The following is a 13,249-nucleotide window of genomic DNA, read 5'->3' as shown; positions in this document are numbered from 1 at the left end:
GTCAAATACGTCTCAACTAAACGAACTAAACGATTTTACGTTTAGTTGATTTAACATTATAAGTACAATCTTCTTTTGGCCCTTCCAATTTGCAACTGTTAGATTGCGCGCTAAGCGGGAAAATGTTCGCTTTTTGCTCAGAAGAAGAAGAAGAAGAAACCTCATGAAGCCTTCATGAAGTTCAGACTCCATGGACTGCATGGTAGCGCATTGATTAGTGCTCTCACCTCACCTATGACCCCTCTGTGTGGAGTTTGAATGTTCACCTGTGTTTCCTCCCACACTCCCAAACATGCTTCATAAGTTGATTACTCTAAATTGCCCCTATAGGTTTGTGTGTGATTGTCTGGCCCTGCAACAAGTCCAAGTCCAGAGTGCACCCTGCCTTCTCCCCACAGTGGCCAGGTTAGGCTCAGTCAGCCCTAAAAGGGATGCAGCAGATTAAGAAAATTGATGAATGGATGTAGGAATCTTGGTGTTCAACTATTGTATTTATGTAATTTAGGGGTATTTTTTAATTCTTTTGAATAATATTTGCAACTTAATTTGATTGAAACTCCTTGCTCAACACGATTTAAGTTTTTAAATGAGTTGATAAAAATGATTTAAGTTATAAATAACAAAAGCAAAATAAGTTTACATGACTTTCGAATATAAATCAGAATAAAACACCAGTACTTTGGTTAAACAAGACATTTTAATTTAATATAACAAGAGGTAATGTTAACACATCAAATCATGTTTGTTATCTTCACTTAAAATTCTAAGGCAGCCCTTTAACTCATGTTTTTATGTTGAAACGTTAAGTTTGTTTTTCAGTGCAATTCAAAAAGATTGATCTGTCTATGGTAAGTAGTTAATCGAATTTACCTATACTATTATAAAATTGTTTCAAAATTAAATAAATTAAGAAAGTCAATATTAGAAAATACCATTTGGATTGAGGTACGGTAGGTTTATTTCACTATAACATAAAAATGAACCTGTGTCATCACAGTGGACAACACACATGTGATGGCAGCAAAAAATGATCAATCCATCATTACAGTCCAATGTGTGGAAACACAGAATTTTCCAAAGACATGTGACCATACAGTGTGGTAAAATGTTCTAATAATGTTCCGTTTCTATGATTTGATGTGGAAAAACAAAAGTGGGCTGAACTTTTGGAAACTAAAATGTCAATGGATTTGCCATTAATTCTTGTTTACTTGTTTGTTTGTACACATAATTAATTTACAGTTGATTATCTAGCAAGAAAGACAAGGAATCTGGAAAGCTTCACCTGCACTCTTCAGTACCCAGGTATTTATCTCTGTGTCACACTGGTTTAATTTATGGATAAATATGTCCTGGATTCATTTTTGCTCAGTGAATTGGAGCGATCAAAATGAACCAATAATCACTGGGAATCGTAATGTCAACCACAAACTCTGATGTGAATTGAATTAATTGTTAAACCCCAACTACATAGTCAATATAAATCCCAAATTAAATAGATGAAGTATAAATGTGCGCAAAGTTAAAGTTGTTTGAAAAACAACGATTGACATTCTGCATAAAGAAAGTTAGACTCGGGTTAAACTGAAGATATGATTGCTGAAAAATCTGATTGTTCCCTAAGTGCTGAATCCAAGTGCTTGAAAAGCCACCACAAACAGACCTACGGACTTGAACTGTCACATTCTTTCAGCCAATTAAGTTTCTCTTAAATACATTCATCTTTACGCCAGTCCATCCTAGAGATGAACAATTGTGCATCCAAGAATTCCTAAACAACCTTTGGACTCTGACTTGTCTTGCAGCTGCTCCTGCTCCATCGAACACAATCTGTTTGCACATAATCTCTAGCCACTAGATGACGTGAGATACGTTTGGCTCCTGCCAGCAGTTTTGCTCACGTTGTCTCTAGTAGATAGATGTGTTCGTGAATGCCATCTCGCTGTTGTTTTCCACTGAAGTTATGGGAAAACCACTAAGATCAGTGTATACGCCGCTGGCTTACATCTTTGAATTTAGCAGGGCCAACAGAAACAATGTAAAAGGAGGTTGTAATTAAACGGAAACCACTGCATTTTCACCATCATCTTGTTCATTTCTCCACAGTCAAAGACCAGTGTGTCAGGAGCTGATTGATAATAGATATTTATGTAAAAAAGGTAAACAGAGAAAGGGTGCTGGGTGTAGCTACTGTAAACGGAATCATATAGGGCTGCACTATTCTCTGGCATCACGAAGAGAGTTTGAAGACTAAATTTAAAGGTAATTACTATGACAGTGAGAAGAGAAAACTGAAATAACCCAGAGTTTTTCAAAGCTGTCATTATCATTGGAATTGTAATGACAAGGTTTGAGTCTCTTCAATTGACTTGTTGGGGTAGGACACCCACAAACATGGCATTCCTGAGGGCAACATTGCAGCATATTAATGATATATTGCACAGGGCAGATTATAAAGCTGGGGTCCTTTCTTCTGCTTTACGGTTTCAGTTAACTTGAAATAAAATGCCCAAACCATGTTCTGAAACTAGCTCTTGTTAAACAGTGTATTTGTGAGGTGCTGAGTCATGCTTCAGTCATGCACAATGCAACAGGTTTACACAGCAGCGCCTATTCTTTGAACACCTTGATAGGATTGATTGATAATTGGGTTTTTTACAGTATGTTTTAAATAATAAAGTGTTTTTGCAATTCGAACATTTAAACTTTTGCATAAATTTGCCCCACTTTTCAAATTACAGAACAAATGTGTGAAACATCAAATATTATATCACATTGCATTGAATTTAGCTTCAGATTAAACATGAAACCACTGACTTTCACAAATCAGGGGTTTTTGATTCTTTAGTTTCATATCGCTACGTAAAGACATGGTACATCCATGGGCACAAGTCAGAGAGAGGTCCTGCACATGTACACTTTGATAGGGGCCAATGACCGTTCTGGTGAGCCACAAGACTGAAAAAAGTAGCCACAGTATTTAGAAAAAAGGAAGGAGGAAAGAAAATCCAATATTTTTAGTCCAAATTACAGTGTTGGAACAGTACTTTGCACAGTTGAGTGTCCTGGGAGTGGAATGGCATGACGGGTGAACATTGGTGCCAAGCCCCACCCTCCCCACATTGTGTTCACCGTGGATTTCCTGCACTTTTTGTGCCCATCGACAGGACCTTTGTGTGTCCTCTTACCCTGGTGCCAGGCAGGAGCTCCATTCATGCCCCTGTTAGTGCCGGTGTTAAATGGAGGGTTGAGATAAGGTCAGTTCTGCAGGGACGCCTCATTTACCGTCTTTTTCAGATGTCTGCCCTCTTTTTGTACATGCAAAGTGGGTGAAAAATATCACAGCCAGGCACAAATCTCAGTTCCTGCAAGGTCTCAGGAGTCTCTGTGGTCCACTGCGGTGCATGCTGCACTGAGACTAAGCAAGCAGGGATTAGGTGATGCACCACAGTGGTTTATATGGGCAAACTCCCACCTAAAGAGAAGGAATTTGCTCTCCATGCTTTTTTATGAATTCTTACATGAAACATGAACTGCAGTTAGAATATTTAATCTACGGAAAAACTGTGGGTACCACAGAGATGAGTGGGAGTAAGGTGCTTGCTCACATTTTCTAACTGCAGAATGCAGGTCACAGTAGCATTTTTTTAAGGTTCAACAGCTGCAGTGGCTTTATTGCAGCAGCTATAGCAGAAAACACATTTTTGTTTCCTTTTAAAATCATGGATATGTCATTCAAACTACTGAATGTGGAGTATAATCAATACAATTGACATTAAAAACAATAATCACAATTTACCAACAAGAAAGTTAAAAAAAAAAAAAATTCTTTCTCATAATTATAATCAAGAGGAACAATTTTTATTACTTATTTACAGTTATTTAAAAAAACTGCAGCAAAATATAAGCGTTTACAAAGTTCAAAAAGTTGAAAGAATTGCAGCATGAAGGAATTTCTGAGCCAAGCTCCAATGGAAGTCTTGAATACGGTCATAAAATGTATTTTAAGACCAGTTCTTTTTGAGCTTTTTTGAACATGAGCCATGCATTTAGACGTATTTAGAAACTCCCCCTTTCTCCTATGTGGAGGGGTTTGGCTTTGGAGCTACCAGTAAAGATGAGGAGGGGAAAACATAGCCAGAAATAATCCTTTAAAAAAAAGGAAGAAGAAAGAAGGAAGGGGTGGAAAAACGGAAAGTTTTGTTGCAGGTAGGCTGCAGTTCCAGGAGGTGGGGGTGGGGGGGGACTCCTGATGGAGCTGGGATGGACCTCCACGTGATTGGTAGATGGATGCTGTTGGTGTGGCCCCTTGCCAAGCCCTTACGTCTTTATATAGTGTAATCAAATGGCCGGACAGCCTGAGTGAGCATCCACTCTGCCTCTCTGCATCTCCTCTGCTGCTCCAGCATCCTCCTCTCTCCTCTGAGCCTCCATCTCTCTGTCTGTCCCCCTCCCGGGTGCTGATCAGCATGGCCAACCTCCTCCTCACTCTGAGTCTGTGGCTCCTGGCTGGGAGTCACTTCGTTAAGGCGACCTACTACCGGCACCATCGTTACATCCCCCACTTCTACCGCTACCGGGAGCACACCGCCAACACGGACAACCTCCTCCCTGATGGTTCCAACCCCGTGCCTGAGGTCACCCAGTCCGGCGCCTCCACCAACCACGAGATCCCAGAGGTTTTCCACCCGGCACCCGAATCAGTCCACCCCATGCCGGAGGTTTTCCACCACGTCCCCGAGGTGGTGCATCCCGCACCTGAGAGTTACCTGCCGCCACAGGTGCACCATCCCGCCGCACCTGTACCCCCCTTCAGCAGCCGCGTGTTCTACGGGGTCATGTTCGACGCAGGGAGCACCGGCACCAGGATCCACATCTACAAGTTCATTCAGAAAGATCCCGGTAAGACTGCAGTAGGAACGGCGCATGTGCACTTGCTGCCGACTCCCTCTGTGGGCTGTTAGGTCATTCACAGTGTGGTGAGGGGAAAAAAGGGCAGAGAGGATGGCAAAAGTAGGAGAGGCAGAATTTAATTTGTTTGTTGGAAGCAGGATGTGAGTGCAGTTCCACTCTATAAATGATGAAAAAAAAAGCAAAATTTAAGTCATATCTGTTTGTTTCATTTTCTGATGTCTAACTTTTCTAGTTGAGCTGCCAGTTTTGGACAGTGAAATGTACCATGCCATAAAACCCGGCCTGTCTGAGTACAAGTACAACCCTGAGGAGGTGAGTATGCATACACGCATGACCGCTTTATTCATTATTAGTTATTTTAGTTCACATAAAGTGGAATTTTTTTGGGATTGAAAGATGTCAAAACCATGCAATTCCCCCCAAATAGTTTCTTCTTTAATGCATTTATTTACATTCTGTAATAGATGTAACTATTAAAAATGTCTGGTAATATATGGGATACGTCTGACTTTAATATCCCTCACAGGGCGGTAATACCATCCGTCAATTGCTGAAGATTGCCAAGAAGACGGTTCCGGAGGAGGAGTGGAAAAGGACGCCAGTGGTCCTGAGAGCCACAGCAGGTCTACGCCTGCTGACTGAGGAGCAGGCTGAGGGCATCCTGAAGGAGGTGAGGAGCGTTTTTCCCTCTGCCCTCAGACATTTTGGCACAAACACCAGTCGTCCCACCAGGGACTGGGATGAGAAAACCACTAAATGCTTGCAAGTGTCACTGAACGAAAAGGCAGCAAGTCGGCCCCATTTGGCGGCTATCATGTTGCAAAAGAACAGCTGTTGTTGGGTTGTGTGGAGCAACCATATTCAGCATTTTAAGTATTATCCAGGCCGCTGTTCCAGCCTTGTTTGTGGTCAAGTTATCTGTCACTCTGCAGCAAACGGCTTGCTTTATAGAACTAAATCTTTGCCATACATGCACCTAAAAAACTGCATTCAAAGAGTGGATCTCCCTCCCACAGGTACGAGAGGTCTTTGAGGAATCCCCTTTCTATGTTCCGAGCAACAGTGTCTCCATCATGAATGGAATCAATGAAGGTAAATCCCATTTTGTTGCACTGTTTACCTTATCTTGCAAATTAAAATATAGTTTTTTGTGTGTGTCTTTTGGTGCCAACCAGGTGGTTCAAATCTTGTAATTTATTTTACAAGACTTTCCTTTGCTCATTGAGGCACATAAACACCATAGTGTGAGCGTAAACCTCCCCACGCCCTTCATTTAGCATCAGCCCGCAAATCACTCACTGTCATTCTTACTTTACAAGTACCTCACATTTGGGGCAAGTGCTTTAATCTGGGCTAGAAGTGCTCATGAAACTTGTTTAAATGGGACAAACCAGTTAACGTCAGCTGTGAGTCACTTCTCAGCACTAATGCAGACTCTGTCACCTCATTTCAGGAGTCCTGGCCTGGGTCACCGTGAACTTTCTCACAGGTATGATGACATCGCTTGTGTTTTGCTACAATGGGGTTAGTGGTTAGGAGGCTCCAGTGTAAAACAGCCGTCTTCTCTGAGGTTGTTTGTGTGCATTTGAGTCATACTTCTTTGGATGCAAAAACAAGTTGTATCTTCTCATATTTGCCCCACTGCCACACAACTAGCTGATTTATTTTGAAGATAAATCTCGGTTTTGATTCATTGCAAATATCTCAAAGTGGCTCATAAAAAAATATCAAGTTCATTTTTATGAACTGTGCACTGAAATATCTCTTAGAAGTGTAGTGTGTGCCAATTTTTAACTTTCTGCTTATTTGCTGAAGGTCATCTGTACTCCAACACCAGGAGAACTGTGGGTATTCTGGATTTAGGTGGAGGATCAACACAAATAACATTCCTCCCAAAATCAAAGGTGGTCCTTATTTAACAATCTTATCATTTGTATTCTGAAAAATAAAGAAAAAAAGGCTCAATGATAATTCTAATTTTGTTGTCATTCCAACAGAAAACTATCGAGACTGCTCCTTCTTCTTATACTGCCAGATTCAGCCTCTTCAACAACACTTATGAACTTTACACACATAGGTAAAAAAACAGATAACAATTATATGTATTTTCTCAAGATTTGAGGGTGAAACATTCATAACTGTCTAAAAACTTACCATAATTATATGTCACCACTGCACAGCTATCTTAAAAATGGACTAATTGCTGCTCGCTTGGCAACTCTTGGAGCCCTTGGAGCTGATGGTAAAGTAGTTCATGCCTTTTTCACCTCTTTGTTTGATTTTACACTTTTTTTTAGTCCAAACTGTTTAATCACTTGTTTTCATTTTCTCCAGGGTTGGACTGGAAAGTCTTCACTAGTCCATGCCTCCCGAAAAAGTACAGAGCGGAAGTGACTTTTGGAGGGAACACCTATAAAGTCAGTGGGATTCCAGACGGTAAGATTAAAGCCGACTGAGGTTTTTGGTTGCTTTCCCGCTGTCTTTGATCCAACAATCCAGACATTCATGGCCCAATTTTGAAATGCAGTGGAATACAGCACAACGCAATCTCCCACGATAACACATATCAGGCCTACTTCCTTCACTGTTGGCACCAGACAGATGTTTTGTCTTTCTGCATTTCCTCTTGCAAAATTACTGTCATCAAGCCAGTGTTTAAAGGAAAAATACTTTTTTCTTCCTTCTCCAAGTTGATCACCAAAAAATGCCAAGCTTGTCTCTGACTTTTCTTGTGTGAAAGGGGCAGCCTGATTCAGTCTGCTCACAATTATGTGGTAAAAATAGACATTACAACAGGGTTGCACTAACTGCCACTCTTGTCAGCACATGGTTTTTCCAGCACAATTGTACCAACCATGCCCATTGGGCAAAATGAAACTTCTAGGGTTTCCCTTGTAAGTAACGTGGTTAGCCTTTAGTTTTACCGCCCGCTGACCTCAAAATGAGGCTCCGGGCTTTTACCACTTGCATTCCAAGGATCATTGGCTTCACACAGCGTCCACTCCGTTTCTCCCATTTCTTTAAACGTTGGGTAAAATGACTGCTTTGTCTTGCTTCAGGGTACGCAGGCTATAAGCTGTGCTACTACGAGGTGCAGAGGGTGATCAAAGGTATATTTCACCAACCCTACGAAGTGAAGGGCACCAACGTCTTCTACGCTTTCTCGCATTATTTCGACAGAGCCAATGAGACGGGCCTTATCAGTGAGTGAAAGCACATCAACACTTTGTAATCTAAGATCTAGGGGGGTAAAAAGATTTTGAGTTGCATGTTTTTTTTTTCTCAGGTGAACGAGGTGGCACAGTGGAAGTCCGAGACTTTAAGAAGAAAGCCAAAGAAGGTAAGATGCGGTGCCGCACTGACACTTCAAACGATAAAATTCCACCAGAAGACAAAAATTCCACATTTGCAGGGCTTGTCTTATCCAAATGAATATACTTCAATGACATCAAACGTTTTGGCACCCATAATATGCTCATCTTCTTGGCTTTTCTGACTGTCAGAATGTTTGTATCAAGCAAGAATGACTGGTTGTGTTGTGCAGAACTGTTTGTGTTGTGAGAACATTGTCACATGGTCTCGAGGAACAAGTCTAACACATGCTGTGCTGGCAGCTGACCTGAGAATGTCTGCCCGGCCTCGGCAGAGGGGCACCTGACAGCCACACACCACCCAGAGGCTTACACATACACACACACGCTCACTTAGGTGCGCTTGGCTGGTAACACCACCACCCACAGCTGCTTCTCCTTGCACCTCCCTGTTTCTTCAGACAAACAATACACAGAGGTCATCAACTTATCTAACAGAAAAAAAAGGAATTGAAAAATATTTATGTCTTCTTGCATATAATAATTATGCAACATTTTTTTCTAAATTAAATTAAAAACCTGACTTTGTGTTTGCAGTGTGCAACAAGATGACCAAATACCGCCCCATTAGTCCTTTCCTCTGCATGGATATGACATATATCACATGCCTCCTAAAGGAGGGCTTCGGCTTCAAGGACAGCACTGTCCTGCACGTAAGTAATAAGATTACCAACATCACAATATGAACTGGTTTTTCCAGAATAGTCTTTCTGAGGTTTTTGATGGTCAACAGCTGGCCAAGAAGGTCAACAATGTGGAAACGAGCTGGGCCCTGGGCGCGACCTTTGACTTCTTCAGAAACTTTAACATCCATTAAAGACAGCTCTCCAGTTGTTGCATCTGGCACTGAAAGGGACAGTCTGTCACCGTTGGGCCTCCTTCCACCCGTCCACCCTCGCAGATAGTCCCAGCATGTCTCCACACCCATCCATCATCTCTCCCTAAACCTCAACACCCTCAGCACACTTTGAGAACTTAAAAAAAAAAGAGAAGTTTATATATTTTTTTAAGGCCAGCTGTTTCTACTGTACGCTCAGAACTGGTGAGCTGATTTTGTTGTTAAAAACGTTTACATTTTTGATCCCTTTATGGGTTTTTGATCCAAAATGCCTTCCTCCCCTACCCTGTTTACTATATAGGGGCAAAGTCCTTGTACTTTGATGCTCACTGTGGTCCTGGTGTATACTGCACAGCTTAGAAAATTACAAGCAGAAACAACTTAAATATTTTCTAGAGGCTTCAAAATCCACTCTGTTTAGAATGGCAGTAAATTATTTCAAACTTATTTTAACCACCTTAATGTTAAACCGAATCGGAAACAGAGCAACTAACCAAATATTTTTCCTTCAACATTGCACGAAACACTTTAACTGCAGGTAATGTAGCTGAGAAATGATACTTTGCTATGATGCCATCTGGAATTGTACATATTCACGATCGGTGTTGGATTCACCACGACTCAGGGGGGCGGTGTAGAGAGAATTCTCTTGCAGTGTTGTAAATGATTCAGTCTCGTAACTTTTTTTTGTGCGAGTTGCCTCTATTGCTGTTTTGCTTCATCCAGTGAGAAAATAACCCATCGCTCACAGCTTACTTACAGGCTCCTTTGGTGCGAACTGTATTTAGACGATCATTAGAGAAACCACTCATTAAGCGTAGACAGTGCAGCCAGAACTACAGCCATTTAATGAAGTTAAAACATAAACAGAAACTATGTAAAAATTATATTTCTTTGTTGTACTGAACATATTCTGTTTTCCTTGTGACTTGTACAAATATTTGAAACTGTATTTTTTATTGTACTTACCCAGTAGATGCTTTAACTACTCTCTTTGTATTATTCTATATATTCATCTACTACTGTTGTACATATATACTTTTATCCTAGTGAAATGTTTTTCCTTCTTTTGCGTACAAATCTAAAGGGTGCACAGTTGAAATGTATATCTGTATCCATCAGTAAAATGCTGATGCCTGATAATATGTAAATTGTTTTTCTTAAAGGGTATACTGGACATGTATGTTTTAATAAAACGTTTGTGATTCATATTCTGCCTTGTCAAACCTCATTTTCTTGAATAAATACAACAAAAACACATCAGAAAATGCTTTTTATTCATTTCTTACACAGACGGTCTTTACAGCTTTTGAAGCTCAGAGTCTGTAAATCCAGCACTTTCCCCATAGATGCATTACTTGCTTGCAAATGCCATGATCTGCTCCTGCAGAGAGAAAAAGAACCATTCAGTTGCAGGTTTTTTTTTGAGTGGTACCTTAAATGTGCACAAGACCTGTACACTATAAAACTGGCAGCATTTAATATGGAAAAAGTGTCACTTTTAGGAGTCTTTATAGTGAAACGCCTTTACAGCTACTCACTGCTATGTTGGCTTAAATCACTAAGTAGGGAATAAAGCCATTTTGCATGAGTGGTCGGTAATAAAAAGGAGTGTGAAAACACAGGCCAACACCACTGTCCGCTGCCCCAGGGCCTGCCATGCACCCCGCCCACACACTTTTGGCAACACTAAATTTGGGGCTAAACTTAGATGTCATACTAGTAGGTTAAGAGCCTTTAAAATTATAGACACTGCTAAAGCACGGCTCCGTGTAATCAGAGGAGAGGGTGGAGGGTTGGGTCACGGTGTGGGCGGGTCTAAGGATTGGCAGGTGGCTGATGCTGAGGGGGCGATGTCCAGGTTGGCTGAGAACCAAACAGGGAGCTTACTTTTAGAGTCGGGAGCATGTTGGTGGCCTGCAGACCGAAGGTGCGAAGGAGAACCGCAGGAGCGACATCGGTGGAGTAAAGGCGCTTCATGAGGTCGATGGCGGCCATCATGGGCAGATTGTGTCGCTGACGTTCAGTTTCATATTCTAGTAAGTGCTGTATTGCTCCTGAATATAAAAGCAAAAGGTGAGAATGGACCATTATCCTGCAGGGATTTGCCACACATTTCCAACATTATGCCAACTCACTGGATCTACATTAACTTCAACATTTATAAGAGAAAAATTGAAACTCCATCTCATACAAAGAGCTTTTTTTTAGAGAAGAAAACACAGTTTCTTGGAAAACCGATCAAAGCACATAAATGAATGCTGCCGGAAAACCTTGTGCTTTTTATAGGTCGGATCAACAGTGAGCGTTTCAGCTGTGCGATGGAAAAGAGCTTAGAGGAAACCACTGAGCTATATCTGCAGCATTTGTCCAAATCCTCACTGACCCAGGTCCTTCCCGTTAAAGGCCGCCTGGCTCAAAAGCTGCGTAAGGCAAGCCACATCCCCGAAACCCAGGTTGGCTCCTTGACCTGCAAGAGGATGAACCCGATGGGCTGCATCCCTGCAAAGACAAACACCACCAAACATTCAGAGCATGTTCAGCACATTGAAGTACAACTTTGACGCATTTATGGTCTACTTCCGATGTAACAGTTTTATCGTACCCAATCAGAACCACTCTGTGCCTGACGTACTCCGATGCGTGGCCCATACCCAACGGAAACATGACTCGGCTCTTTGGGCCGATCCCCGCCACGCTCGGTGGAAGCTGTCGAGGTGAACCTGCAGACGGCATGATAGCTGACAGAGCACCCCGGAAAAGAGAGCCAGCTGTCTCAATGAGCTCTGAATGGTTCTCGCTACTCCACTAGCGCAAACACAGAGAGAGGAAAAAAAAAATATTCAGAGAGAATGAAAACACAACTCTTTTTGAGTTTACAGAGAAATTTAGCTGGTCAGAAGCAAAGCTGAACTCCAGGCCCTCTACCCTCCCTAACAAACAGACTTGGCAGCCCTCTGAGAGCTTGGCTAATTAAAAGAAGATGTCGGTCAGGCAATGCAGTTGAATTAGGCCTGTTTGAAAAACATTCCATGCAGTAATGGTCGACACTGTCCGACCACAGGTTTAATTAGCAAACCAGGCCCGAAAACCACGCGTGACTCAACCGTAGTGACCCCATCCTTCAGCCGGCCCAGTGAAAATAGCCAGCTTGGGAAAACAGAGTTTCTCCAAACATGAAAAATAGATAGGTATATCCTTCCCCTAGAGAAATATCATTCTTGCACATAGCTTCGGAAAACAATGACCAAGTTTGTTTGAGTGACTAACTAAAACCCCACTTGATGTGTACAGTATGTGTATATATGGAAAAGGCCAGCACACAAAAACAGAGATAATGGTAGTGACAGATCTGCAGTCTGACTGTAAATAAAACATCAGTTTGAAGGTCACACTGAGACTCACGAAGGCGGAGTTAATTGCATCAACAAAGCTCTCCTCATCCAGCTCCAGCAGCTCCTCGGCGAGCCGATGGCTAGTCGACCACACCAGAGAGCTGTGAGTGTCTGACAGCTGTGGAGCAAAGACAACTTCATCAAAACATCTGGAAAATATTTCGCAAATGAAAAAACAACAACATTTAAAGCAATAGTGACAGATAACATACTGGTAACATCGCAATGGGTCCTGTTGGGAGGAATCTCTGCCATGCGACATTGTTCTCCGTGGGCTGCAAAAAAATAAACCAAGATATTTTCAGTTCTGCTCCATTGTCTTTTGCAGCTATAATTTGCCCTGGCAAATAATGCACTTAAGTTGCCCTGAAAGCTTCTGGGCAGATGTATTGTCCTCTGCCTGCTGACAGACACGACGTTAAATTTAAATTCCCTTCAATACCTTGTTTTGATGCTAGCTACTTGTTACCAAAGAAGAGTTCCTAAAAGCAAGGCTCTTTTATTTGCAAAGCACATTTCATAAAGAGAGGCATACATTTTGAAGCTTGCAGGAAAATGCATTGATTATACAATGCATGCATTGAAAAAAAGATTGTAAGAGAACAGTATTTTGAGCAGAAAAGAACAAGTTTAGACCTGAAGATGGAACCAATTAGAAAGCAGTTAAGTTAATCACCCCCCCCCAGTGACCCCTCCCACTTTGCGTTACAAATAGGAGAGGCCGAAATCCC

General features: G+C 41.7%; 2 protein-coding genes across 2 annotated transcripts in view; one reads left to right on the top strand and one right to left on the bottom strand.

Moving 5' to 3' along the window:
• The first annotated feature begins 4,304 nt into the window (after nucleotides 1-4,304).
• On the top strand, nucleotides 4,305-10,382 carry entpd5 (ectonucleoside triphosphate diphosphohydrolase 5). The gene is made up of 13 exons (XM_004082572.4): nucleotides 4,305-4,902; nucleotides 5,147-5,226; nucleotides 5,441-5,584; nucleotides 5,931-6,006; nucleotides 6,368-6,403; nucleotides 6,730-6,818; nucleotides 6,912-6,991; nucleotides 7,095-7,156; nucleotides 7,249-7,350; nucleotides 7,974-8,117; nucleotides 8,201-8,254; nucleotides 8,823-8,938; nucleotides 9,019-10,382. Exons 1-13 carry the CDS (start codon nucleotides 4,470-4,472, stop codon nucleotides 9,100-9,102), a joined length of 1,500 nt encoding a protein of 499 aa, XP_004082620.2. The 5' UTR covers nucleotides 4,305-4,469; the 3' UTR covers nucleotides 9,103-10,382.
• A 3-nt stretch (nucleotides 10,383-10,385) lies between these two features.
• The window catches only part of coq6 (coenzyme Q6, monooxygenase), a 12,420-nt gene continuing 9,556 nt past the window's right edge, over nucleotides 10,386-13,249 (bottom strand). The window contains exons 7-12 of the mRNA XM_023951482.1: nucleotides 12,731-12,793; nucleotides 12,529-12,636; nucleotides 11,729-11,931; nucleotides 11,510-11,625; nucleotides 11,014-11,180; nucleotides 10,386-10,507 (exon numbers count right to left, since the gene is read on the bottom strand). Coding sequence (XP_023807250.1) covers nucleotides 10,478-10,507; nucleotides 11,014-11,180; nucleotides 11,510-11,625; nucleotides 11,729-11,931; nucleotides 12,529-12,636; nucleotides 12,731-12,793 — 687 coding nt within the window. The 3' untranslated portion in view covers nucleotides 10,386-10,477. The remainder of the gene's footprint in view (nucleotides 10,508-11,013; nucleotides 11,181-11,509; nucleotides 11,626-11,728; nucleotides 11,932-12,528; nucleotides 12,637-12,730; nucleotides 12,794-13,249) is intronic.

Source organism: Oryzias latipes, chromosome 22, assembly GCF_002234675.1.
Source record: "Oryzias latipes chromosome 22, ASM223467v1".
NCBI classification, from domain to species: domain Eukaryota; kingdom Metazoa; phylum Chordata; class Actinopteri; order Beloniformes; family Adrianichthyidae; genus Oryzias; species Oryzias latipes.
This window is presented reverse-complemented; position numbering and strand designations above follow the sequence as displayed.